The sequence below is a fragment of the Rhinoraja longicauda genome, chromosome 2 (assembly GCF_053455715.1).
Source record: "Rhinoraja longicauda isolate Sanriku21f chromosome 2, sRhiLon1.1, whole genome shotgun sequence".
In the NCBI taxonomy this organism is placed as follows: domain Eukaryota; kingdom Metazoa; phylum Chordata; class Chondrichthyes; order Rajiformes; family Arhynchobatidae; genus Rhinoraja; species Rhinoraja longicauda.
This window is the reverse complement of record NC_135954.1, coordinates 18,282,556-18,307,994: the sequence shown is the minus strand read 5'-3', so window position 1 is coordinate 18,307,994 and position 25,439 is coordinate 18,282,556. Positions and strand designations below refer to the sequence as shown.

Genomic DNA, 25,439 nt, shown 5'->3' with positions numbered 1-25,439 from the left:
AAAACTTCGGATCTGTCTTCACTAAGGAAGACACAATCTACCGGATGTACTAGAGGATCTAGGGGGGTAGAGGAACTGAAAGAAATTTGCATTAGGCGAGAAATAGTATTGGGTAGACTGATGGGACTGAAGGATGATAAATCTGATGGTCTGCATCCCAGGGTACTCGGGCAGGTGGCTCTGGAAATAATGGAAGCATTGGTGATCACTTTCCAATGTTCAATAGATTTAGGAGCAGTTACTGTGGATTGGAGGATAGCTAATGTTATCCCACTTTTCAAGAAAGGAGCGAGAGAGAAAACGGGGAATTAAGGGCCTGTCCCACTTAGGCGATTTTTTAGGCGACTGCCGGCGACTGTCAAAGTCGTAGCAGATCGCCAAAATTTTACCCTGCAACAATGACCACGACAATGCCGAGTCAGGTCGAGATTACACCGTCTTCTGAAACATCGCGAAATTCCCATGCTGTCAATGCTCGGTGTTGGGGCCACAACTGTTTACCATATATATTAATGATTTGGAAGAAGGAATTAAAAGTAACACTAGCAAGTTTGTGGATGACACAAAGCTGGGTGGCAGTGTAAACTGTGAAGAGGATGTTAGGAGGTTGCAGGGCGACCTGGACAGGTTGAGTGAGTGGGCAGATGCGTGGCAGATGCAGTATAATATAGATAAATGTGAGGTTATCCACTTTGGCGGCAAAAACAAGCAGGCAGATTATTATCTCAATGGTGTCAGGTTAGATAAGGGGAAAGTGCAGCGAGACCTGGGTGTCCTTGTACACCAGTCACTGAAAGTTGGCGTGCAGGTACAGCAGGCAGTGAAGAAAGCTAATGCCATGTTGGCATTCATAACGAGAGGATTTCAGTATAGGAGTAAAGAGGTTCTTCTGCAGCTGTAGTGGGCCCTGGTAAGACCACATCTGGAGTTTTGGTCTCCTAATTTGAGGAAGGACATCCTTGTAATTAAGGCAGTGCAGCGTAGGTTCACGAGATTGATCCCTGGGATGGCGGTACTGCAATATGAGGAAAGATTGAAAAGACTAGGCTTGTATTCACTGGAGTTTAGAAGGATGAGAGAGGATCTTATAGAAACATATAAAATTATAAAAGGACTGGACAAGCTAGATCAGGAAAAATGTTCCCAATGTTGGGCGAGTTCAGAACCAGGGGCCACAGTCTTAGAATAAAGGGGAGGCCATTTAAAACTGAGGTGAGAAGGAACTTTTTCACTCAGAGTTGTGAATTTGTGGAACTCTCTGCCACAGGGGGCAGTGGAGGCCATATCACTGGATGGATTTAAGAGAGAGTTAGATAGAGCTCTGGGGGCTAGTGGAACCAAGGGATATGGGGAGACGTTTGGCACAGGTTACTGATTGTGGATGATCAGCCATGATCACAATGAATGGCAGTGCTAGCCCAAAGGGCTGAATGGTCTCCTCCTGCACCTATTTTCTATGTTTCTATGTCCTCCCCCCACCCCCCCCCCCCCCCCCCCATCAGAAACAGTGGGAAGAATATGTCAAGGCCAGCTTGTTTGTAAATAATAGGTAAAGCTCTTTATCCATTTCAAACCGTTGAATTTATTTTTCCGTCGGATTTGTCCCTTCTCCCCTCCAGAAGACACCTATTCTTTCTTACTAGTATAAAAACAGAAAATACTCAGGTCAGGCCATTTCAATTAAACTACTGGCATAATTCTGGTAAACCTCCTCTGGTCCCTCTCCAAAGCTTCCACATCTTTCCTGTAATGGGGTGACCAGAACTGCATGGAATCTTCCAAACTTGGCTGAACCAAAGTCCTATAAGGCTGCATCATGATATCCTGATTCTTATATCAAATGCCCTGACTTATGAAAGGAAGATGCAGTAAATATACAGTATATATACAGTATACCTTCTTTATCACTCAATTGACTTGTATTCCAACTTTCTGGGATTGATGGACTTAGATCCCAAGATCCCTCTTTACATTAATGCTGTTAAGAGTCATGCCATTAATTGTATATTTGCCCTTTACATTTAACCTCCCAAAGTGCAACACCTCTCACTTGCTCGGATTAAACTCCATCTGCCAACCCTTACTAAAATCCTTGTAGATACCATCCACCACCTCACCCTGATTGATCGTCATTACCTCATCTCCGTTCTAAATGGCCGACCCCTTATTCTTAAACTGTGGCCCCTGGTTCTGGACTGCCCCAACATTGGGAACATGTTTCCTGCCTCTCATGTGTCCAATCCCTTAATAATCTTATATGTTTCAAAAAGCTCCCCTCTCATCCTTCTAAATTCCAACTTATACAAGCCTAGTTGCTCCTGTCTTTCAACATACGACAGTCCCGCCATTCCGGGAATCGACCTAGGGAACCTACGCTGCACGCCCTCAATAGCAAGAATATCCTTCCTCAAATTTGGAGACCAAAACTTCACACAGTACTCCAGGTGCGGTCTCACTAGGGCCCTGTACAACTGCCGAAGGACCTCTTTGCTCCTATACTCAACTCCTCTTGTCATAAAGGCCAACATGCCATTAGCTTACTTCACTGCCTGCTGTACCTGCATGCTAACTTTGTGACTGATGAACAAGGCCACCCAGATCTCTTTGTATTTCCGCATTTCCTAACTTGACACCCTTCAGATAATAATCTGCCTTCCTGTTCTTTCCACCAAAGTGGATAACCTCACATTTATCCACATTAAACTGCATCTGCCATGCATCTGCCCACTCACACAACCTGTCCAAGTCACCCTGCATCTTCATAGCATCCTCCTCACAGCTCACACTGCCACCCAGCTTTGTGTCATCTGCAAATTTGCTAATGTTACTTTTAATCCCTTCATCTAAGTCATTAATGTGTACTGTAAATAGCTGCTGTCCGAGCACCGAGCCTTGCAATACCCTACTAGTCACTGCCTGCAAGGCTCGGTGCTGGGAGCCACATTTGTCTTAACTATTTTTTTCCTCTTCACGTACCTAAAGAAGCTTTTACTATCCTCCTTTATATTCTTGGCTAGCTTACCTTCGTACCAATGGAACTTTGAGCATCTGGTCTTTAAACAACTTCCACATGTTAGATGTAAACTTACCAATGAAAATTGATTTGCCTGGATTGCAAGCAGAACAAACATTTTCACTATATTCCAAGACACATGACAATAATAAACTAATAATGTTATGACAGCTATTATGCTTCAAATGGCACTTCATTGGCTGCAAAGCATTTGGTCCCAAACTTGTAAAATGCATCATATATTGCAAAAGGCCTACCACAATGTACAACTTACAAGGAATGTGTTAAAAGGAAGAGTTTAATTAAAAACCCAGGCACCTAGCCTTGTGTGTTACAGAATATTTCAGGAAGATGGCTGCGCACACAAAATATGGATTAACTTCCCACTTATCAGCTTAATGCTTTTCCTGACAGCAAATTCTTATCAACAGTGATGTGAAATAGGTCATTACTTCAGACTTCTATAATGTGTTACTTGTACAGCACTTTATAAACACTGGTGACCTGCAAGGATGCTTTCACAACTTCCTTCTTTACTCCTTACACACCCATGACTATGCAGCCAAATACCAATTCAACGCAATTCGCAGGTGACACCACTGTAGTGGGCCGGATATCAAAGAGACAGAGTACAGGAAGGAGATTGAGAACCTCATAACCTGGTGCCAAGACAAACCTTCCTTAATGTCAGCAAGACAAAGGAGATTGTGATCAACTTCAGGAAGCAAAGCAATACACATACCCCAATACACATACATTGACTGCGCCGAAGTAGAGATGGTTGATAGTTTCAAGTTCATAGGATAAATATCACAAGCAATTTGTCTTGGATCAACCATATCCAAGTTATGTCCTAGAAAGCACACCAACACCTCTACTTCCTTAAAAGTTCAGCACGTCCCTAACAACCCTCACCAACTTCTAGAGATGCGCCATAGAAAGCATTTTATCAGGATGCATCACAGTACTATTTGGAAAGGGCTTCATCCAAAACTGCAAGAAATTGCAGAGAGTTGTGGACGTAGCCCAGACCATCAAACAAACCAACCACCCTTTCATTGATTCCATCTGCACTTCATGCTGCCTCGGCAAGACCACCAGCATAATAAAGGACCTGTCTCATCCCAGTCACTCCCTCTTCTCCCCTCTCCCATCAGGCAAGAGGTACAGAAGTGTGAAAACACATACCTACAGTTTCAGGAACAGTTTCTTCCCAGCAGTTATCAGGCAACGGAACCATCTGATCGCCAACTAAAGAACGGCCCTGACTTACCACCTATCTCATTGGAGACCTTCAAACTATCTTTAATTGCACTTTACATTGCACTAAATGTTATTCCATTTATCCTGTTTCTATAGACTGTGGATGACTAGATTGGAATCATGTATAGACTGATTTCAAGGATTTCACTGACTGGACAGCACACAACAGAAAAGCTTTTCACCGTACCTCTCTACACATGACAATAATAAACTAAACTACATTAATGTCTTGATTCATGTAGCAGCGCAGCTTTTCTGAATATTAAATTTCAAAACCATAGAAATGAAACTCCAGAAAACTCAAATTGAGTGATGTGTTTTGGTTCTTGGTTCTTGGTCCTCCAAAATATTCCAAATGGAATTTAAACTGGAGGTGGCAGAGTAATGACTTAAGCAAGAAGGGCTTCTTGGAGAAGAAGAGCTACCTTAAATTTAGTTGCGTCTGGTTGAGTAACTATAGTAGGGTGAAGACTATTCCATGCTTTAATTGTGCAAGGCAAAAATGAATTGCTATACACATCTGCTTTGGTAGCTGGTATCTCGAATCGAATCGAAAACCCTCGTCTGCTCCTGATAGGTTTGGGTTTGGTGTAGATGTGGTAATCTATGTCGAGCTGACCATTTAACATTTTGTAAAAACAGGTCAAACGGTGGGCTTTACGTCTGTCTTGGAGAGTGTTCCACCCCAATGAATTTAGAAGTTTGGTAACACTCGCTTCTCTCATAGGTATTGTAACAAATCGCCTGTCTTTGGACACGTTCGATGGAAGAAATGTTTCTATTTGTGTATGGATCCCATGCTGCATCTACGTAGTCCACATGCGGTCTAACAAGGATGAAGTATAAATTCTTGATAGAAGTTGAACAATGATAAAAAGTTGCATCTCAGAAAATTTAGGACACCTGTTGCTTTCACTGTTGCATGATGAGTCTGACCATTCCAACGTAGATCGTTCTGTAATTTGATGCCAAGATACTTGGTCTGTTTGGAATCGTCAAGGGTGGCACCAAGGATATTATATGATGTTTCGCCTGGTTTCCTCCTCCTGGTGACACGCATGGTTTCACATTTAGAAGGATTGAACTGCATCCCCCATTTTTGTGACCACGCAACCATAGTATTGAGATATTTTTGAAGAGCATCTTTATCATTAGCTGACTTAATTGGATGGTACAGCAATCATCAGCGAATAGTTTGGTCGTGCTTGTGACTTTTTTCATGGATGTAATTAATGTAAAGCAAAAACAGATGTGGGGCCAATACTGTCCCTGCAGTGTACCACTTAACACTGGACGCCAATCAGAGCTTTTTTCATTCACACACACCCGCTGAAGACGTTTTATCAGAAAACTGGAAATCCATCGTTTCATGTTGGAACAAGCACTGTAGAAGTCAAGCTTAGAGATAACATGAATATAACAATGCCGAACCTTGAACATCCCCAAATCTTTTTGATGAGAAAATTACTTTCCAGATTCTTCAGAAACTATTTCCAATGTCTCTTACCAGTCAAACCAATAGGTGCCATCTCCGAGCTTCAATAGCCTCATTTGTAATCAATTTTTGCTGCGCCCAGTTCGAGAACTTCTTCTTTCCAGAGCTTGATCAAATTTCCCAATCCCTTCCTTTGCTTAAGCCATCTCCAAGAGGATTAATTTCCTATCAAAGTTTGCTTAAATGCTTCCAGTAAAATTGAATTCCACCAAAACCTTGAACGTTGACACCACATATGTGAGGCGTTTATTAAGCAACTCTGAGGAGAAGACAAATACTTAAACCTGATGGTTTAAATTTTGTCCTGTTGGAATTTCACTGGTCTGACATGTTTAAAATAAGTAACCAGTTATGGTCTAGAAATTTATTTCACAGGGCTGAGAGGTGGTAACCAGATGATACATTTTTATAACAATTGGGGAAAATTCCAAATGGGAACTAAAACTTTTTTTTGCTCAATGAATTATTCAGATCTAGAACACTGTATGAAAAAGTGGTATTAGGCAACAAAATGGTAACTTTCAAAAGGGACCTGAATACTGGAAAAAAGAGAAATTCACAGGGTTATTTGGAAATGGCAGTTTAGATGGCCCTTTCAAATAGATGTCACAGGCACAACATGTTCTCTTTTTCAGCATGCTCTCAGGGAGAGGGAGAGGGAGAGGGAGAGGGGGAGAGAGAGGGGGAAAGAGAGGGAGAGGGAGGGAGAGAGAGGGAGAGGGAGGGAGAGGGAGGGAGAGAGAGGGAGAGAGAGGGAGAGAGAGGGAGAGAGGGAGAGAGAGGGAGAGAGAGGGAGAGAGAGGGAGCGAGAGGGAGGGAGAGGGAGGGAGAGGGAGAGAGAGGGAGAGAGAGGGAGAGAGAGGGAGAGAGGGAGAGAGAGGGAGGGAGAGGGAGGGAGAGGGAGAGAGAGGGAGAGAGAGGGAGAGCATGAAAAGAGATTGAAAGGAAATGAAAAAGGAAACGAGAGAGCACAGGCAGTCATAGACTTGCCTTACTGCTACTGAAAAGCTCAAAGGCTTTAATCTGAAATTGATTATTACTAGACAAGTTGATTTTATGCTTGTGGCTTCAAAAATATAATATTGAGTTAACAAATCGGAATAAAAGAGCCATAAAGATCAAGAATAAAGAAAATGCAGTTAGATTCTGCATCGTTCCGTAGTCTCGGACTCACCCAGGGTGGAACAACCTTCCCCATCATTCTGTTCATTCATGTCGGGTGTCTATTGTTCCTCCTCAATGTGCCGTGGAAAAGCGGCGAGAGGTGACAAGTGCCTGCCTGTCTCCAGAGATTGGGGGGGGGGAGCAAAACCTCGTGTCTAATCCAGTGGGTGAGGAGCAGCGAGGCGAGTCATCCAGGGAGTACGCAGTTTAAACCCACAGCATGAGGCAGAGCTGGAGTGCAGCAACGGCTACATTTTCCGATAGAAATAAGATTCAGAATATCAGTGTGTGAAAAGAAGATAACTTACAACCAAGGTAACTTGGGACAAGGGGTGCAGAGAGAATAATTAAGGGATGAAGTATTTTAAAGCAAGAGGATACAATTGTACCTTAACACACGTTTGCCCTGCTGCTCTATAATTACTTTCCATATCCCTTTGGCCTTAGACAACTGACGTATTATAGAATTGCAATACTAGGTTAGAAGATTATACTACATTTAAAGGCTATAAGAGGGTGAAGTGATTTGATTGACTGGTTATACAGTGCCCTCCATAATGTTTGGAACAAAGACCCATTATTTATTTATTTGCCTCTGTACTCCACAATTTGAGATTTGTAATAGAACAAATCACATGTGGACATTGTCAGATTTTAATAAAGGCCATTTTTATACATTTTGGTTTCACCATGTAGAAATTACAGCATATTTATACATAGTCCCCCATTTCAGGGCACCATAATGTTTGGGACACATCAATGTCATGTAAATGAAAGTAGTCATGTTTAGTATTTTGTTGCATATCCTTTGCATGCAATGACTGCTTGAAGTCTGCGATTCATGGACATCACCAGTTGTTGGGAGTCTTCTCTGGTGATGCTCTGCCAGGCCTGTATTGCAGCCATCTTTAGCTTATGCTTGTTTTGTGGGCTAGTCCCCTTCAGTTTTCTCTTCAGCAAATAAAAGGCATGCTTAATTGGGTTTGGATCGGGTGATTGACTTGGCCACTTAGGAATTGACCATATTTTAGCTTTGAAAAATTCCTTTGTTGCTTTAGCAGTATGTTTGGGATCATTGTCTTGCTGTAGAATGAACTGCTGGCCAATGAGTTTTGAGGCATTTATTTGAACTTGAGCAGATAGGATGTGTCTATACACTTCAGAATTCATTATACTACTACCATCAGCAGTTGTATCATCAATTAAGATAAGTGAGCCAGTACCTTCAGCAGCCATACATGCCCAGGCTATGGTAACACCCACATCACCGTGTTTCACAGATGAGGTGGTATGCTTTGGATCTTGGGCAGTTCCTTCTCTCCTCTATACTTTGCTCTTGCCATCACTCTGATATAAGTTAATCTTCGTCTCATCTGTCCACAAGACCTTTTTCCAGAACTGTGGTTGCTTTTTTAAGTACTTCTTGGCAAACTGTAACCTGACCCTTTTTTTGCGGCTAACCAGTGGTTTGCATCTTGCAGTGTAACCTCTGTATTTCTGTTCATGAAGTCTTCTGCGGACAGTGGTCATTGACAAATCCACACCTGACTATAGAGAGAATTCTGTCATCAGCTGTGGAGGTCTTCCTTGGCCTGCCAGTCCCTTTGCGATTAGTAAGCTCACCAATGCTCTCTTTCTTCTTAATGATGTTCCAAGTAGTTGATTTTGGTAAGCCTAAGGTTTGGCTGATGTCTCTAACAGTTTTTTTTTTGGTTCTCAGTCGAATAATGGTTTATTCGACTTTCATTGGCACAACTTTGGTCCTCATGTTGATAAACAGCAATAAAAGTTTCCAAAGGTGATGGAAAGACTGGAGGAAAGACTAGATGCTGAGAGCTCTCCTATACCTGCATTAAGGAGGCAATTAAACATACCTGAGCAATTATAAATGCCTGTGAAGCCATGTATCCCAAACATTATGGTGCCCTGAAATGGTGGGAACTATGTATAAACAAACACAGCTGTAATTTCTACATGGTGGAACCAAAATGTATAAAAATGGTCTTTAATAAAATCTGACAATGTGCACTTTAACCAAGTGATTTTTTTCTACTACAAATCTCAAAGTGTGGAATACAGAGGCAAATAAATAAATGATGGGTCTTTGTCCCAAACATTATGGAGGGTAGTGTATTTTAAGAGCGCCAATGAGGATTTTCCATTTAAAAAAATTGATGTTTATTTTTAAGAAATAAAAGAGAAAAGTACATTAAAACCATGAGCATTCATAACAACTATTATGAAGTATTTTAAAATATACCAACGATTCCTGACTACCATGGCAAAGCAAATGAGCCAAATGAACCATTGCCCTCAAAAATGGACACCTGTTAAAAAAGGATTGTCTTGATAAACAAGGATGACCTTGTCTATCAGTTCTAGTCCCAGAAACTCTCCACTACGTGTACCTGAAGTAAGGTTACTACCTCTCAGTAAGATTGTGATGCATGATTAAATGGTTTAAAAAAAGAATGTATTCCAAAATTAATTTCAGGTTTAAGAATTTGCACCAGTAACTTTCAACAAGTCCTCCTGAAACATTAAAAAATGGCCTTTTCCCTGTTTAACAAAAAGGAATCACCACTAAATAAACAATTATAATTGGATTTTCTGAGCTAAATTGTATCAGACATAAAGTTCAAAATAGCGTACATCTGGAGCCAAGGAACTTTTCAAGAGCAAAAGGTGGATTTGCGCTTTTCACCTGTGGCGAGAATTCTCTTTTCTGAACGATAAATTTTCTTTGTTCAGTCAGGTTATTGTGTACAGAAGTTGGAATGTTACGTTACAATTGCACAAGACATTGGTGAGGCCGCGTTTGGAATATTCTGTCCGTTTTGGTCACTCTGCTGAAGGAGGGATGTTGTTAAACTGGAAAGATTACAAAGAAGATTTACGAGGATGCGGCAGGGCTTTTGGGCCTGATTTATATGGAGAGGTTGGGCAGCCGAGGACTTCATCCCTTGCAGCGCAGGAGGCAGAGGGGTGATCTTATAGAGGTGTATAAAATGTTGACAGGAATAGATAGGATGAATGCATAAAGTCCTTTTTCCCAGAATCAAGAACCAGAGGACATAGGTTTACGGTAAAACAGGCAAGTTTTATTAGGATCCTGAGGGGCATCTTTTTTCACATAGAGGGTGGTGGAATGAGCTGACAGAGGTGGTAGTTGGGGCAGATACTATAACAGCAATTGAACGTCATTTGGCTAGATAGATGGACAGAAATGTTTTAGAGGGATATGGGCCAAACACAGTCATACAAGACTAGCTTAGATGTGGCATCTTAGTCGGCATGGGCGAGTTGAGCTAAGGGGCCTGTTTCTGGGCTGCACGGATCAATGACGATGACTTTAAAATCACGTGCAATTGACTGTATACTTAAAAAATGTAAGCAGAAAATGAAAATAAAACAAAGTGAACTATGCCCTTGGAAAGACCTACTAATAGAATAAAGGAACCAAATTTGGCAGGTAAACCTCAGTCAGATCTATGGCACTAAGAGGTTCTACGTTTTCAAAGCTACCAATCATTATAATGAAATATTAAACCAAAGCTCTGTCTTGTGGATTTAAGTGTGCCTACGTTGCAATGTACGTCAAGATCATTTAGAGCCATGAGACAAGAGTAAGGGAGTTCTAACGGTCTGGTCAAGGTTGAATCCATTACTTTACAGCACCAAAACAAAGTAGCCTGATTAACCAGTTCTTGGTGTTTGTAGAATCCAAATTCAATGCTGCATTTACCACATAACCAATGCAGCAAAACAGATGTGAAAGGCATTGTATTAATGTCAAATCTTAATCGTACCTTGGTGAAACCAAAACGAATGCTAAATCTTAATCAGCTGGTTCACAGAAGGGAAAATCTTGTTTAAAAACTCAACATTATAACTCAACAAACTTAATACAAGATGACAGCACATGCAGTTCCTTCCGCCTTTATCATTTCCACAGTTCCACAGCAATTTGTAAGTTTCAATAATAATCCATATTGCAAAGATGGAAAGTTAATTACATTAGGCTTTTCAGCCAGTGAAATAAGAAAAAAATATCAAGGACATACCCGGCATTCTGTTGTGTCAGGTTAAATATTGTACCAGCTGTCTCAGGAGTTGTACCAAAGGTGCTGTGCCACTGCTGGATTTGAAAGTAGGCAACCAACGCCTTGTTAATAAAATATCAAGTACACAATTTAACTCATGTACTTAAGAGGCTCAGTCGTTACAGCTACGATTTAAATGCCGGATGAAGTGCTTGAACAGGAAAAAGGCATTTCATCTTTCGGAAGCAAATGAAGAAATACACAAGAGAAATTACCAGACACACACCACAATAATGACAACCGAATTGCATCATTTACATGCAAAAACTTTGATTAGTATGGCAAAATAACTTTTTGTTAAAGAGTTTGCTGAATACTTCTGCACAAAAGCTAATCCTTTGACAATTCTTCCCTAACTGTACTATCATTATCTCTATCAAATTTTCTGTTTCCTGTGCATGGTTACTCAATTACATTTTATCCACCCTTGATTTTTAACATATTTCTTAATGCCGTGAAATATTTTAAGTATTCACACAGCTGTAATAGCTTCCCACTGTTCAACTCTTAATAGTGGTCAGTTGGTTTCCTATGCTTCTGAATCACAAGAACAGCCCGGGTGTTAGCATGCAGAAGCAGATGTATTTAATTACCCTTTCTGTTTTACATAACAAGAGAGTTAAGAGTTTTTACAGGAAACAGGGTGGGAAGAAGTGTAGTCAAGATACCCATAGCTATCGTGACTACACTTCTTCCCACCCTGTTTCCTGTAAAAACTCTACCCCTATTCCCAATTCCTCCGTCTATGCCGCATGTGCTTCCAGGATGAGGTGTTCCATACTAGGGCATCGGAGATGTCCTCATTCTTTAGGAAACGGGGGTTCCCCTCTTCCACTATAGATGAGGCTCTCACTAGGGTCTCCTCAATATCCCGCAGCTCCGCTCTTCCCCCCCTCCCCCATTCGTAACATGGATGGAGTCCCCCCCTGTCCTCATCTTCCACCCCATCAGCCGTCGCATACAACAAATTATCCTCCAACATTTCCGCCACCTCCATCGGGATCCCACTACTGTCCACATCTTTCCATCTCCACCCCTTTCTGCTTTCTGCAGAGACCGTTCCCTCCGTAACTCCCTGGTCCACTCGTCCCTTCCCACCCAAGTACTTTCCCTCCCCAGGTACTTTCTCCTGCAACCGTAGGAGATGCAACACCTGTCCCTTTACCTCTCCATCCAAGGACCCAAACAGTCTTTCCAGGTGAGGCAGAGATTCACCTGCACCTCCTCCAATCTCATCCATTGTATCCGCTGTTCCAGATGTCAACCTCTATACATCGGCGAGACCAAGCGCAGGGTCAGTGATCGTTTCGCTCAACACCTCCGTTCAGTCCGCCTTAACCAACCTGATCTCCCGGTGGCTCAGCACTTCAACTCCCCCTCCCGTTCCCAATCTGACCTTTCTGTCCTGGGACTCCTCCATTGTCAGAGTGAGGCCCAGCGCAAATTGGAGGAACAGCCTACCTCATGTTTTGCTTGGGTAGTTTACACCCCAGCGGTATGAACATTGACCTCTCTAACTTCAGATAGTCCCTGCTATAGTGGACCCTAGTGAGAGCCTCATCTCTATCCCTCTCCCTTCCCAGTTCTCCCACTAGTCTTCCTGTCTCCGACTACATCCTAACTTTGTCCCACCCCCCCCCCCCCCCCCCGACATCAGTCTGAAGAAGGGTCTCGACCCGAAACGTCACCCATTCCTTCTCTCCAGAGATGCTGCCTGACCCACTGAGTTACTCCAGCTTTTTGTGTCTACATCAGAGGTGTTAAAGTTATTGGAGTGAATTCTTAGAAACAGGATCTACCAGCATTTGGATAGGCACAGACTGATTAGGGATAGTCAGCATGGTGTTGTGCGTGGAAAATCATGTCTCGCAAATTTGATAGAGTATTTTGAAAAGGTAACCCGAGGAGTGATGAGGGCAGGGCAGGGCAGGGCAGTACGTGTTGTTTATATGGCCTTTAGCAACGCCTTTGACATGGTCAAGCTAGGCTGGAAGATGAGAGCGCATGGAATCCTAGGCAAGCTAGAAAGTTGGATTCAAAATTGGCTAGGAGGAAGGAATCAAAAGATAGTTGTGGAGGTGCAAGGGACTGCAGCTGCTGAAATCTTGAACAAAACAAAGTGCTGGAGTAACTCACTGGGTCAGGCAGCATCTATGGAGGGAATGAATAAGTTGTTGTGGAGGGTTGTTTTTTTATGGGAGCCCTGTGACTAGTGGAGTGTTGCAGGGATCAGTGCTGTTTGTTACTTATATTAACAATTTGCAGATGACATCAGAATTGGTAGTACAATAAGGAAAGATACTTAAATTTACTACAGGATTTATATCAGTTGGATTGGTTGGCCAAGGAATTGCAAATGGAATTTAATTCTGACAAGCATGAGATGTACAAACAGGTATGTAGATTAATTGGCTGGGTAAATGTAAAAATTGTCCCTAGTGGGTGTAGGATAGTGTTAATGTGCGGGGATCGCTGGGCGGCACGGACTTGGAGGGCCGAAAAGGCCTGTTTCCGGCTGTATATATATGATGATATGATATGATATGATATGATATGATGCCACACTTTGGTATGCCAAACCAGGGTAGAACAAACACAGTAAATGGTAGAGCCCTGGAAACTTTAGAACAGGGAGATCTGGGAGTATAAGTACATGGTTCCCTGAAAGTGGCAAGCCAGATCGACAGTATGCTGAAGGCAGCATTGGGCACGTTTGATGTCATCAACAACAATGAGATGAATAGTCAGCCACACTATTCTCAGTAGCATTAATTGAGGAAGGAGAAAATGGACATGGTTACATATCTGTAATGTTGTCGTTTTCAGCTCATTTTAAAATTCAACTAAACAGAGATAATATATTGATGTAACATTTTGCTAGTGCTGTTCTGCAGATTCAAGACCTGCATCATGGCAACATAACAACAATACTTCAGTACTAGCATCACTGGTTCAATGTGAAAGCCTCATCTCACACCGGCTGCCAAAACAATACCGTAGAAATGTCTGAAAATGAAGTATCCCCGAGCATCATCAACAGCAGGAAAAGTGCTAAAGATGCTGAAACAAGTTTGGCGGCATATGGCAGCACGGTGGCACAGCAGTAGAGTTTCTGCCATACAGCGCCAAGAGACCCGGGTTCGATCCGGACTATGGATACTGTCTGTACAGAGTTTGTACATTCTCCCCATGACCTGCATGGGTTTTCTCCCGGATCTCCGGTTTCCTCCCAGCCTCCAGATATGTACTGGTTTATGTTAATTGGCTTGGTATAATTGTAAATTGCCCCTCGTGTGTGTAGGATAGTGCAAGTGTGCGGGGATGACTGGTCAGCACAAACTCGGTGGGCCGAAGTGCCTGTGTCCGCACTGTATCTCTAAACTAAACTATGTTTCACCAAACCCCAAAATGGCAAAAAAAAAGACCATGGTGATCTTCAAAATAGCTTTTGTATTTGTTGCAGCCAAATACTGTGGAAGGCAAATTTATTGTGGTGATTACAAGATTAGTGAAAGGCTCTGTACATGAAACATGTCTGCACTTGTCCACCTCAACTGCTGCAGAATCAGAAAATTCCACAAAGCATCAGTGGCAACCCGGGAGACAAACTGCAGGATACATCAACAACTCTTATCAAAAGCCCTTAGGAGCTAATCGGCTGGAAGTTTATCACTGTTGCATAATTATAGTCAGACTGTACATTGCCTTCATCCTCAGCTTTACTGGTATGCTTCTTTACTTCTTCCACCTTCACCTATTGGGACTAAAAAATAAAAACAAATATTGCTGAACTGTACTTTTCTAAAATCTTTCATTCCAAGAAATTATTCATTATAATTACATCTGTCCGTTTGTTTATGGTTCTGAAAGACCCCTTCATTTGGTTAAATAGCAACATGATGATATTGGTATTGATATTAGTTTATTATTGTTTATGTACTGAGATGGCTGTGGGAAGAAGCTCCTTTCCAATTCCCAAACGGCCAAAACAATGTCCAAGGTCACAAAAATAACCACCGCCAAGTGTGTAATGCATTGCATCACTACTGAATGGGTATCAGTGAATACATGAAAACAAAAGCAATTACAAAATTAAACCTACAGCTTCTTCATATTCTGAAAATTGTTCCTGATATGGATGATGCTTAATGCTGAGACAGCTAAGTATAGGGCGTGTACCAAAAATGCACAAAAATACCTACAGTGAGGCTGTAATTTAAGCCGCAGGGTCAGATTATTATTATGAGTGCCATTTTCGCCTAGAGTGTCATCAAAGGTAATTGGTCCATAATTACTCTGTTATCCATTACGGAGAAAACAGCTATAAAATAGTCACAAATTCCTATAAAATAGATTAGTAGCTTGGTGAAATATACTTTCTTTAAAAACTGTGTAAACTTCAGCAGAAAATAATCTAAAGCATCAGTACAACGTACTGTTTTGCTGCAATTGTTAAGTAAAAGCTTAAATCAAAGAACGACACAAACTCCTGGAGTAACTCAGCGGGTCAGGCAGCATCTCTGGATGGGTGACGTTTCGGGTCGGGACCCTTTTTCAGGCTGAATGTAGGGGTTGCGGTGGATGAAAAGCTGGAGGCAAAAAAAGACGAGGACCAATCAGGGCCGGCCACAAATGACCTGAGGCTGGGCGGTGCCTGGTAAACCCATTGTTGTCTAAAGAAGGTGTGATCCTGAGGAAAACAATATAGAGAACTATGGAACTGAAAAAGTGACGAGGGTGGAGGCCGGGGGGAGGGGAGGGTAGTAAATTGAAGTTACTTAAAATTAGATGAATTCAATGTTCATACCGCAGGGTTGTAAGCTACACAAGCAATCCCTTAGACTGAGGCAGACCTAGCGCAAGTGTTCAGCAAAACGGTCGGCAAGTCTACATTTCAACTCGCCGATGTACAGGAGCCCACATCCGGAACATTGAATACAGTAGACGAAGTAAGAGGAGGTACATGTGAATCTCTAAACTGAAAGAATCTTTGATGTCCAAATATGGAACATAGCATCTTGGAAGCAGACGTAGTGGAGACGGAGGAATTGAGAGCAGGGAATAGCATCTTTGCAAGAGACAGGGTGGGGGAAAGTGTAGTCCAGATAGCTGTGAGAGTCGGTAGGATTGCAATAGATGTCCGTTAATAGTATGTCTTATGTGATGGAGACAGAGAGATCAAGAATGGGGAGGGAGGTGTCTGACATTGTCCAAGTGAATTTGAGGGCAGGGTGAAAGTTAGTGGCGAAGTTAATAAAGTCCATAAGTCCTACATGGGTGGAGGAGGTAGTCCCAATGCAGTCATCGGTGAAGCAGAGAAAGAATTGGGGGATAGGGCGAGTGTACACCAGGAATAAGGACTGTTCAATGTACCCAACATAAAGAGAGCTGGGGCCCATGCAATTGCCCACGGCTAATCCCTTGAGGAGTCAAAGAAGAAATTGTTGAGGGCGAGGATGAGTTCCATTAAGTGGAGGAAAGTGTAAGTAGAGAGAAATTGGTTGGGTCTTTATTCAAAGAGGAAGCAAAGACCTTAAGGCCCTCCTAGTGGCGGGGGTGAACGTGGAGTGGGACTGAACATTCATGCTAAAGATGAGTGAATGGGGACCTGGAAACTAAACGTTGTTAAAGAGTTGAAGGTCATGCAAAGAGTCCAGGATGTAGGTGGGAAGGGATAGGGATAATGGGTAGGTGGGAAAGTTTCTACATATTGTACAGCTTAAATATTGGATGTACCGATGCAAAGGGACCAAAGAGATTATAAACAACAGAAAAGGCTCTGACTAGTGAGCTTAAATTCTCTGGTAGAAGAGTCTGAGGGATAAGATATATAAGCATTTGGATAGACTGGGACTGATTAGGGATAGTTAGCAAGATTATGTACATGGGAGATCATGTCTTACAAATTGGATTGACTTATATGAAGTAACCAAAAAGGTTGATGAGGGCAAAGCCGTAGACATAGTCTCTATGGTCTTCAGCAAAGTATTTGTCAAGGTTTGCATGGTAGCCTGCTCTGGAAGGTTAGATCGTGTCGGATCTCGGGAGAGAGACCTGACAGGATAGAGAATTGGCTTCATGAAAGCCATGAATTGGCTTCATGGAAGGGTGATGGTGGAATATTTTTTTTCAGACTGGAGACCTATGACTCATGGCGTGTTGGGTTACTAAAATGAAAACTAAAAAACCTGACCTTTTCAATCAGCTCCTCCCCTCCTTTCAAACCATTCTCTGCATCTTAAAGCTGGTTTTATCTATAACTGATCTTACAGAGGTGTATAAAATCATGTGAGGAATAGATCAGGTAGATTCACAGAGTCTCTTGCCCAGAGTAGGTGAATCGAGGACCAGAGGACATAGGTTTAAGGTGAAGACAAAATGATTTAATAGGAATCTGAGTCGTCGATTTTTCACACAAAGGGTGAATGGTATATGGAAAAAGATGCCAGAGCCGGTAGTTGAAGCAGCAACTATACCAACGTTTAATAAACAATTAGACAGGTACATAGATAGGTCAGGTTTGGAGGGATATGGGCCAAACGGAGGCAGGTGGGACTCTTGTAGTAGCTAGGACATGTTGGCCGATGTGGACAAGTTAGGCCAAAGGATCTGTTTCCACGCTGTATGAATCCATGACTCTAAGTTGCAATAAAAGCTCATTGGCCCAAATGTTAACTCTGTTTCCAGTATTTTCTATTTTATTTCTGATTACCAGCATCTGGAGTTCTTTTGTTTTGAGCAAATCAGAGGGAAATTACTTTGAGAATGATCTTTTCTAACTCAATTCACTATTGACATGACAGTTCAGATTAGAACTTTACAAGAATAACAATAGCAAGTTAAGCAATTTCCCATCTTTTCTCACAAAAGTGAAAGAGCAGACAAATGCACAAATGTTGCTCTATGCTGGGCTAAATTATGCGTGGAATACTCTCTGGCAAATGGTTCAGTAAACTACTCTCTGGATATTAGCAACAATCCTTTCGCCGATTTCCATTCACTGGGAAACATTTGACCTCTGCAAAACAACGCATTCTCACAACTTAATGGGCAGCATTAATATACTATAATGGACTCTCTCAAAGATAATAGGATTAGTCCTTGTCAGAAACTTTCACAAAACTACATTGTTTTTTGCATATCTTTCATTCATTTGTTCTAGATATCTCTATATCACCGTCTGTATCTCTCATTTTCCTTTCCCTTGACTCTCAGTCTGTAGAAGGGTCTTGACCCAAAACGCCACCTATTCCTTTTCCTCAGAGATGCTGTCTGACCTTTTGAGTTACACCCAGCTTTTTGGGTCCATCTTCGGTTTAAACCAACATCAGCAGTTCCTTCCTATACATTGTTTTGTTATTGTTAGTCATAAATGAAACAATTATGTTAATGTCACCTACAACACTTGACAGCTTTTCCTTTGTAGAAAAAAGGGAGATTTATTGTATTCAAAGTTCTAAATCTTGTTCCACCAGCATTGCCTTTTAAATTGGTGTCTTGTTATTTTAATACTTTCAAAAGTCCACAGACTGACATGGTTAACAGATTATTTATTTCACCCTGCCATGCAAAGGGATAGCCTGCTAACGTGTTGAATGAAATAGACCAGCAGGAGGGCAAATGCCTCACATGAACAAGCAGAGCCGTGATTAATTGTAGACTGCGTACATAACTTTTGGGTTCAAAGTCTTCAGGAAATATGTTCCTGGTTTCAAGTCCAAGTCTTTAAATACAATACAGAAAGCCCTGCATCAGCAGTATTAATGGCATTCAGTACAAACAAACATACACTCTCATATTCTGGTAGGAAATTAAGAGATTTAAGTTCTTTATAGAAGAATAAATACCCAGTTCAAACTAATTAAGCAATTCATTCCAGCTACTTGTCAAAGATCGAATGGGCAGAAAGATTGGCCACCAGATTCAGTTACACATTATATATGTACATAGCTTAAGTAAACTTCTCTGAAATAACTCAGTAGGCAGAATGATCGTCATTTGTTGGATGTTAGTTCACAATGAGCAGAGGATTACCTTGTATAACCTTCACTGCACTACTGAGTTCAGGAGGAACTGTCCCTATAATCGAAGAGTTTAATTGCTGGAAAGAAAGGATTAGATGATTCAATGGTTTTGTACAAGGCAAGATTGCAAATTAGCACATGTATGCGGAATTGCCAGCGATTACAAATAGAAGGTTAAAATCATCTCGAACTGCAAAGATTACTTTTGCTCTAAATATGCAGATGTAACTTTTCAAAGAACAGTATCCATAATTAGATGTGAATAAACTGGGAAAGAGTTGTGTATAGTGGTGATAGAAAGGACCAATGGATACATACATTTGGAAAAGTTAATGCAAAATTCAAGAATAAAAATAGAAAATGCTGGAAGTATTTTATGTCAGGCTATATCTGTTGAAAGATAACCTAAATCGGGCGGCACGGTAGCGCAGTGGTAGAGTTGCTGCTTTACAGCGAATGCAGCGCCGGAGACTCAGGTTCGATCCTGACTACGGGTGCTGCACTGTAAGGAGTTTGTACGTTCTCCCCGTGACCTGCGTGGGTTTTCTCCGAGATCTTCGGTTTCCTCCCACACTCCAAAGACGTACAGGTATGTAGGTTAATTGGCTGGGTAAATGTAAAAATTGTTCCTAGTGGGTGTAGGATAGTGTTAATGTACGGGGATCGCTGGGCGGCACGGACTTGGTGGGCCGAAAAGGCCTGTTTCCGGCTGTATATATATGATATGATATGATATGATAAATCAAATGGTTTCAGGTCAAAGAACATTCATCAGAACTGAAAAGGAGTGAAAAGATACTTGTTAAGCGACGGGCAGGGTGGGGATGTCTGTGATGGGGTAAAACTGGGGTGACAATGGGGATAAACTGTAAATAAGGTTATCTGGTCAATGAGTGAGTTATAGGATGAGAACACAGACAAAACAACAGAATGGAGACAGAAGGAACTGCAGATACTGGAATCTTGAGGGAAAACACAGCACAGAGCAAGACATGCCCAGTTTTACCTTCTCAGAGATATCTATTTCCCCCCACTCGCTCTACAGCTCTTTGTCACTTCCTAGTTTTAGCCTACCCTGCTGTGTAATGCTATTTCCATTTAGATTTCCAGCATTTGCAGATTTTTTTAAATTTTCACTAACTTAAACACAGTTAGATAGAAAGAATCAAATACTTTTTAAAAAGCCCAACGGTCTCCTCTCCGCACCACAAATTGAGGCCGATGGCTAAAGTTCTCAATAAAAGACTCCATTATGGGAGCAGGATTATAAAATATGCCAGTTCAAGGCAACAGTGAATCACCATTTTCACACAGCAATTTAAGTTGGGCAATAAATCCTGACAATGCCATATGCAAGATAGCGATTTTTTTTAAAAAACATGTATGAGACCATTATCGCTGAATTACAAATATTAGGGTTTAAAGCAGGATCATGGTGCAGGGCACGGAAGATCCCTTCGTTCCACAGCAATAATCTCATCTTTTTCACGTTGACAAAATTTTCAATATATATTTTAGATTCTTTACAGCCATTTTTCATTAGGAATAGTGCCCTCAATAAGACCCTGTAGATAGCTCACTTTCCTGAGGTTCTGCAAAATTATAACAAAAGAAATAGACAATAGACAATAGGTGCAGGAGAAGGCCATTCGGCCCTTCGAGCCAGCATCGCCATTCAATGTGATCATGGCTGATCATTCTCAATCAGTACCCCGTTCCTGCCTTCTCCCCAAACCCCCTGACTAGCTCTCTCTTGAATGTATTCAGAGAATTGGCCTCCACTGCCCTCTGAGGCAGAGAATTCCACAGATTCACAACTCTGACTAAAAAAGTTTTTCCTCATCTCTGTTCTAAATGGCCTACCCCTTATTCTTAAACTGTGGCCCCTGGCTCTGGACTCCCCCAACATTGGGAACATGTTTCCTGCCTCTAACGTGTCCAACCCCTTAATAATTTTATACGTTTCGATAAGATCCCCTCTCATCCTTCTAAATTCCAGTGTATACAAACCTAGTCGCTCCAGTCTTTCAACATATGACAGTCCCGCCATTCCGGGAATTAACCTAGTAAACCTACGCTGCACGCCCTCAATAGCAAGAATATCCTTCCTCAAATTTGGAGACCAAAACTGCACACAGTAGTCCAGGTGCGGTCGCACTCGGGCCCTGTACAACTGCAGAAGGACCTATTTGCTCCTATACTCAACAGGCTAGAGGATTTTTGACATTTTCATATGAGCCAGATTCATTCATTCAGATTTAGACACAGATGAGGCTAACAAACCTCCACAATTGCCCTGGACAGTGCAAATCGAAAAACATGTCTTCTGCTGTGAGCAATTTCATAGAGGTGGGAGAAGGAGAAATAAGTTTGGGAATTGGAGGATAATTGACATGTTTTCTTTTTAACTGTACCTCAAAAAATGTCCAAGTTCCAAAAGTCTTTCAAATGTCAGGGTCTTTTTGCAACCTGCTTGGGAAGGAATGTGGAGTGAGAATGGATGCATCTGGAGACCAATCAGGGGAATATTGGGCGGGTTAATCAAGAATACCATCGGAAATGTGGCAATAAGCACTGGGAATCCATGCACAAACTGCAAACAATAAGTCCAGCCACCACCAGTTTGAATCCTCCCTTCTGCAGCTGCTTCGGCTGAGGAGATAGTTTGTGTACTCTGCTCCCCTGCTACCCCTCTGTGTCACAATCTTCTCCTACCCACTTCCTTGAAATCTCAGTCCAGAATAATTGACTATTGAAACTGGTATAGGTTATTATTGTCACATATACCAAGAAACAGTGAAAAACTTTGTGCCCTATACAATCAAATCAAACGTTACACGAGTACAACCAAGCCATAGACAAGGGCACCAAATAGTGTAAAGAGGAAAATGCCCGGGTGTAGAATATTGTGTTACAGTGTTGTAACATTACAGCTACAAAAAAAGTGCAGATAAAAAAATGTAAGGGACGTAATGAGGTAGGTTGGGAGATCGGGACTACATCCGAAGCTTATGAGAGGACCATTCTGTAATCTGCAACAGTGGGGAAGATGCAGTTCCTGAATCGTGTGGTGCGTGCTTTCAAGCTTTTGTATCTTCAGTCTGATCTGAGAGTGGAGAAGAGGGAAATGACGGGTGTAAATGGCCCTTACAACGGCTGCTTTCCCGAGGATGCATGAAGGGTAGATGGGAGGGGTGGTTTGAGTAATGGATTGGGCTACATTCACTATTTTCTGCAGTGCTGAGAAACAGTGAAAAAATGTTTACATGATAGTCAGATCAAACTGTACAGGTCATTAAGCCATACACAAGTACAACAGGTAGAGCAAAGAGAAAAGGAACAAAAGTGCAGAATATAGTGTGACAGTGCAAGAGCATTTCAAATACAAAGAAAGTGCTGATTAATAAAAAGTGCATGGGCTGTAATGAGGTAGGTTGGAAGACTGGGACTCAGTTTATGAGAGTAGCCTGTTAACAGCAGTGAAGCTGTTCCTGAATCTGGCAGTTTTGGCACTGGAGCATGGTTGCTTTTGCGTAAAGGTCCCAATAGTGTATATACTATCAGTATCTGTAATTGTTATAGAACTGATGCACAAAAATGTAGAGAACCATACTCTGCACTCTATATCTTCCACTTTGCTGTATTTATTGGACGAGTTTCACCTGATTGGATTTAGTATCTATTATTTATTGCATTGAATATTTTTATTCAATCATTTATACATAGTATTTGATTTGATTGGATTGCATGCAAAACAAAGCTTCTCACTGTACCTCACTATGCGTGACAAGAAAAAACGTAAACCATACCAACTAAATAGGCGTACTGGGCCAATCTCATTTGCCTGCATTTTGGCTCATCTCCCACTAAATCCTTCCCATCCAGATATCTGTCCAAATGTCTTTAGTAGCTTCCTCTGGCAAAGCACATTTTAAATCAAATTTATTAAGAAGTCACATCAAGGGACTCATGCTAAGCCAAACTCAAGAGCTGAAAATCTGATCTTATGAGGTACACTTTTACATAGAAGAGTCTAAAATGCCTTTGAAAAAAAAAACATACATTAGAGGAGGGGGAAGGGGAACAAAGAGCCTGATTCTATCCTCAAAAGGACCAAAGGTGTAGGAGCAACTCAGCAGGTCAGGCAGCATCTCGGGAGAACATGAATAAGTGATGTTTTGGGTCGAAACCCTTCTGCCGACTGATTGTTGGGGAGGGGGTTGGGGGTGGGGTGGAGAACAAAGCTGGAAGAGAGAATCAGGACAAAGTGTGGCAGGTAATAGGTGAACATAAGCGAGGCAGGGTTTTGATAAGCAGATGATTGGACCAAAGGCTAGAGATAAAAGGAGAAGGCGTGAGACAGGATTGAAGAGCGACATTTTGTGCACTTCGTGTCCTTTAGTTTATTACTCAGCATCTGCAGTTCCTGGTTTCTACATTCTGATTCTATGCTCGTCAGGTTTCCATGATCAATATTCCATCACGTGTCATTGATTCAATGGGAAAAGTAAAAAATGTGATTTCGACTGGTTTCCCTTACTACCAAATGAGCACCAAGTGCTGCAGTGGTGTCTCAAGCATCCAGCTTATATTCCCCAGTGCTGTGTTGGTGACCCTGTAAACTGACTAATTGCCCACTCTCATAATGGTTTGCAGATCCGTCCCAAGAATGGGCAATTAGCAGGCAGTTGCCACCAGACTCAGGAAACATCTATTTGCCTCCAATTAATAGATCTTAAACCAGCCCATTGAATCCTACCTCAACAACAGAACACTTTGAACCACCTCTTGTTTTACCATGGATGCATTGTGTACTAATTCCTTCATTTTTCATACAGTCAGGAAGTCATAAAGCAGTTTCACAGGACTTTGGTTATATTGCATTTGGAGTATTGCGTGCAGTTCCGGTCACCCCGTAACAGGAAGGATGTGAAGGCTTTGAAAAGAGTGCAGAGGTAGTTTACCAGAATAATACCTGGATTAGTGCGTATTAGCTACAGGGAGAAATTGGACAGACTTGGATTGTTTTCTCTGAAATGTCAAGAGTTTGTGGGGAGACCCAAGAGAGGTATATAAAATTATGAGAGGCAGTCAGGACCATTTTCGCAAAGATGGAAAAATCAAATTCACGAGGATGGCGTGTGCCTGGAACATGCAGCCAGGGATAGTGTTTACAGTAGATACAATAGTTTAACAGACTTTTGAATAGGCATATGGATATGGAGGGTATGGAGGAATATGGATTATGTGCAGGATGTTAAGAGTTGGTCTTGGCTTTATGCTGCGCGCAGAGATTGTGGGCTGAAGGCCTGGTCTTATGTTGAACAATTTTACGTCAGATTTCTCTTTTTACTGAACTGCAGAATTTGTGTGCGATTTATGTATAATTTATGTTTTTGTGTGCTTCTCTGAGTCAATGTGCATGTGATGCTGCTGCAAGCAAAACTTTCATTGTACCTGTAACATCACCGTACTCGTGTATCTGATAAAAAACGTGATTCGTCTTAACTTGATGTAGTATTTGCATTTGGGGCAAGGTTGAAAAGAAAACAAAAACCTATTTGGCCAGGGATAAGCGTGCTGAATTTAAGACCTCCCAGGATGACAGTGGTATTTTAGAGTCATAGAGCTGTATTTTTAAAAAAACAACAGATCCTTCTGCTCACCTTGTCCATGCTGAATAAGTTGGCTTATTGGATTAGTCTGATTTGCCTGAATTTGATCCATAGCTCTTAAAACTCTTCTAATGCATCTATCTGCCTTTTAAAAGTTGTAATTGCAGGTCATTCATGCTCAATTTAAGCAAACAGTGAGAAATTATTCACATGCGTCTTTGTTTCAATACAACTAATCCTCCTCATCTTTCGCCTTGGTTTAGTTAGACATTAAGCCATATTTTTTAGATCAAGGTCATTATGGATACATTTGTTTTTCTTTTAGATCTTGTTGCTGAAATTCTATCATTGGCATTTCTTTTCTGGAAAATTCATCAGCAACTAAGCAAAGTCTTTCCAAAATGTGTAAATTTTTGCTCCTTTTTATAATTTCTTATACCACAAATGCTTTGCGTTTTTGTACGTATAAAAGGTTGAAAATATGCAAGCATGATACATTGAATTGAATAAATGTTATTAGCCAAATATGTATGCATACAAGGAATTTGCCTTGGTGTTCTGCTCGCAAGTAACAACACGATATACAGTAGACAATTAAAAATAAAACATTATAATTTAAACATGTGAAGAATGAAATAAAATACCAGAGTACAAAGAGGCTACAGACTTTTGGCCGTTGAGTAGAGCTACTGCTCGTGAAAAAAAGCTGTTTTTATGTCTGGCTGTGGTGGCTTTGACAGTCCGGAGTCGCCTTCCAGGGGG

The 25,439-nt window shown here is 41.5% G+C and overlaps 1 protein-coding gene across 3 annotated transcripts in view; it reads right to left on the bottom strand.

Annotated features, from left to right (window-relative positions):
- LOC144602536 (solute carrier family 12 member 7-like) overlaps window positions 1–25,439 on the bottom strand; it is a 218,610-nt gene that overhangs the window by 130,277 nt on the left and 62,894 nt on the right. The window contains exon 1 of one of the 3 annotated variants that reach the window (XM_078415681.1): window positions 6,946–7,061. The exons of the other annotated variants lie outside the window; for them this stretch is intronic. Within the exon in view, the coding sequence (XP_078271807.1) occupies window positions 6,946–6,985 (40 nt within the window). The 5' untranslated portion in view covers window positions 6,986–7,061. Of the gene's footprint in view, window positions 1–6,945; window positions 7,062–25,439 lie in introns of those variants that run through there. 3 annotated transcript variants of the gene reach the window in all.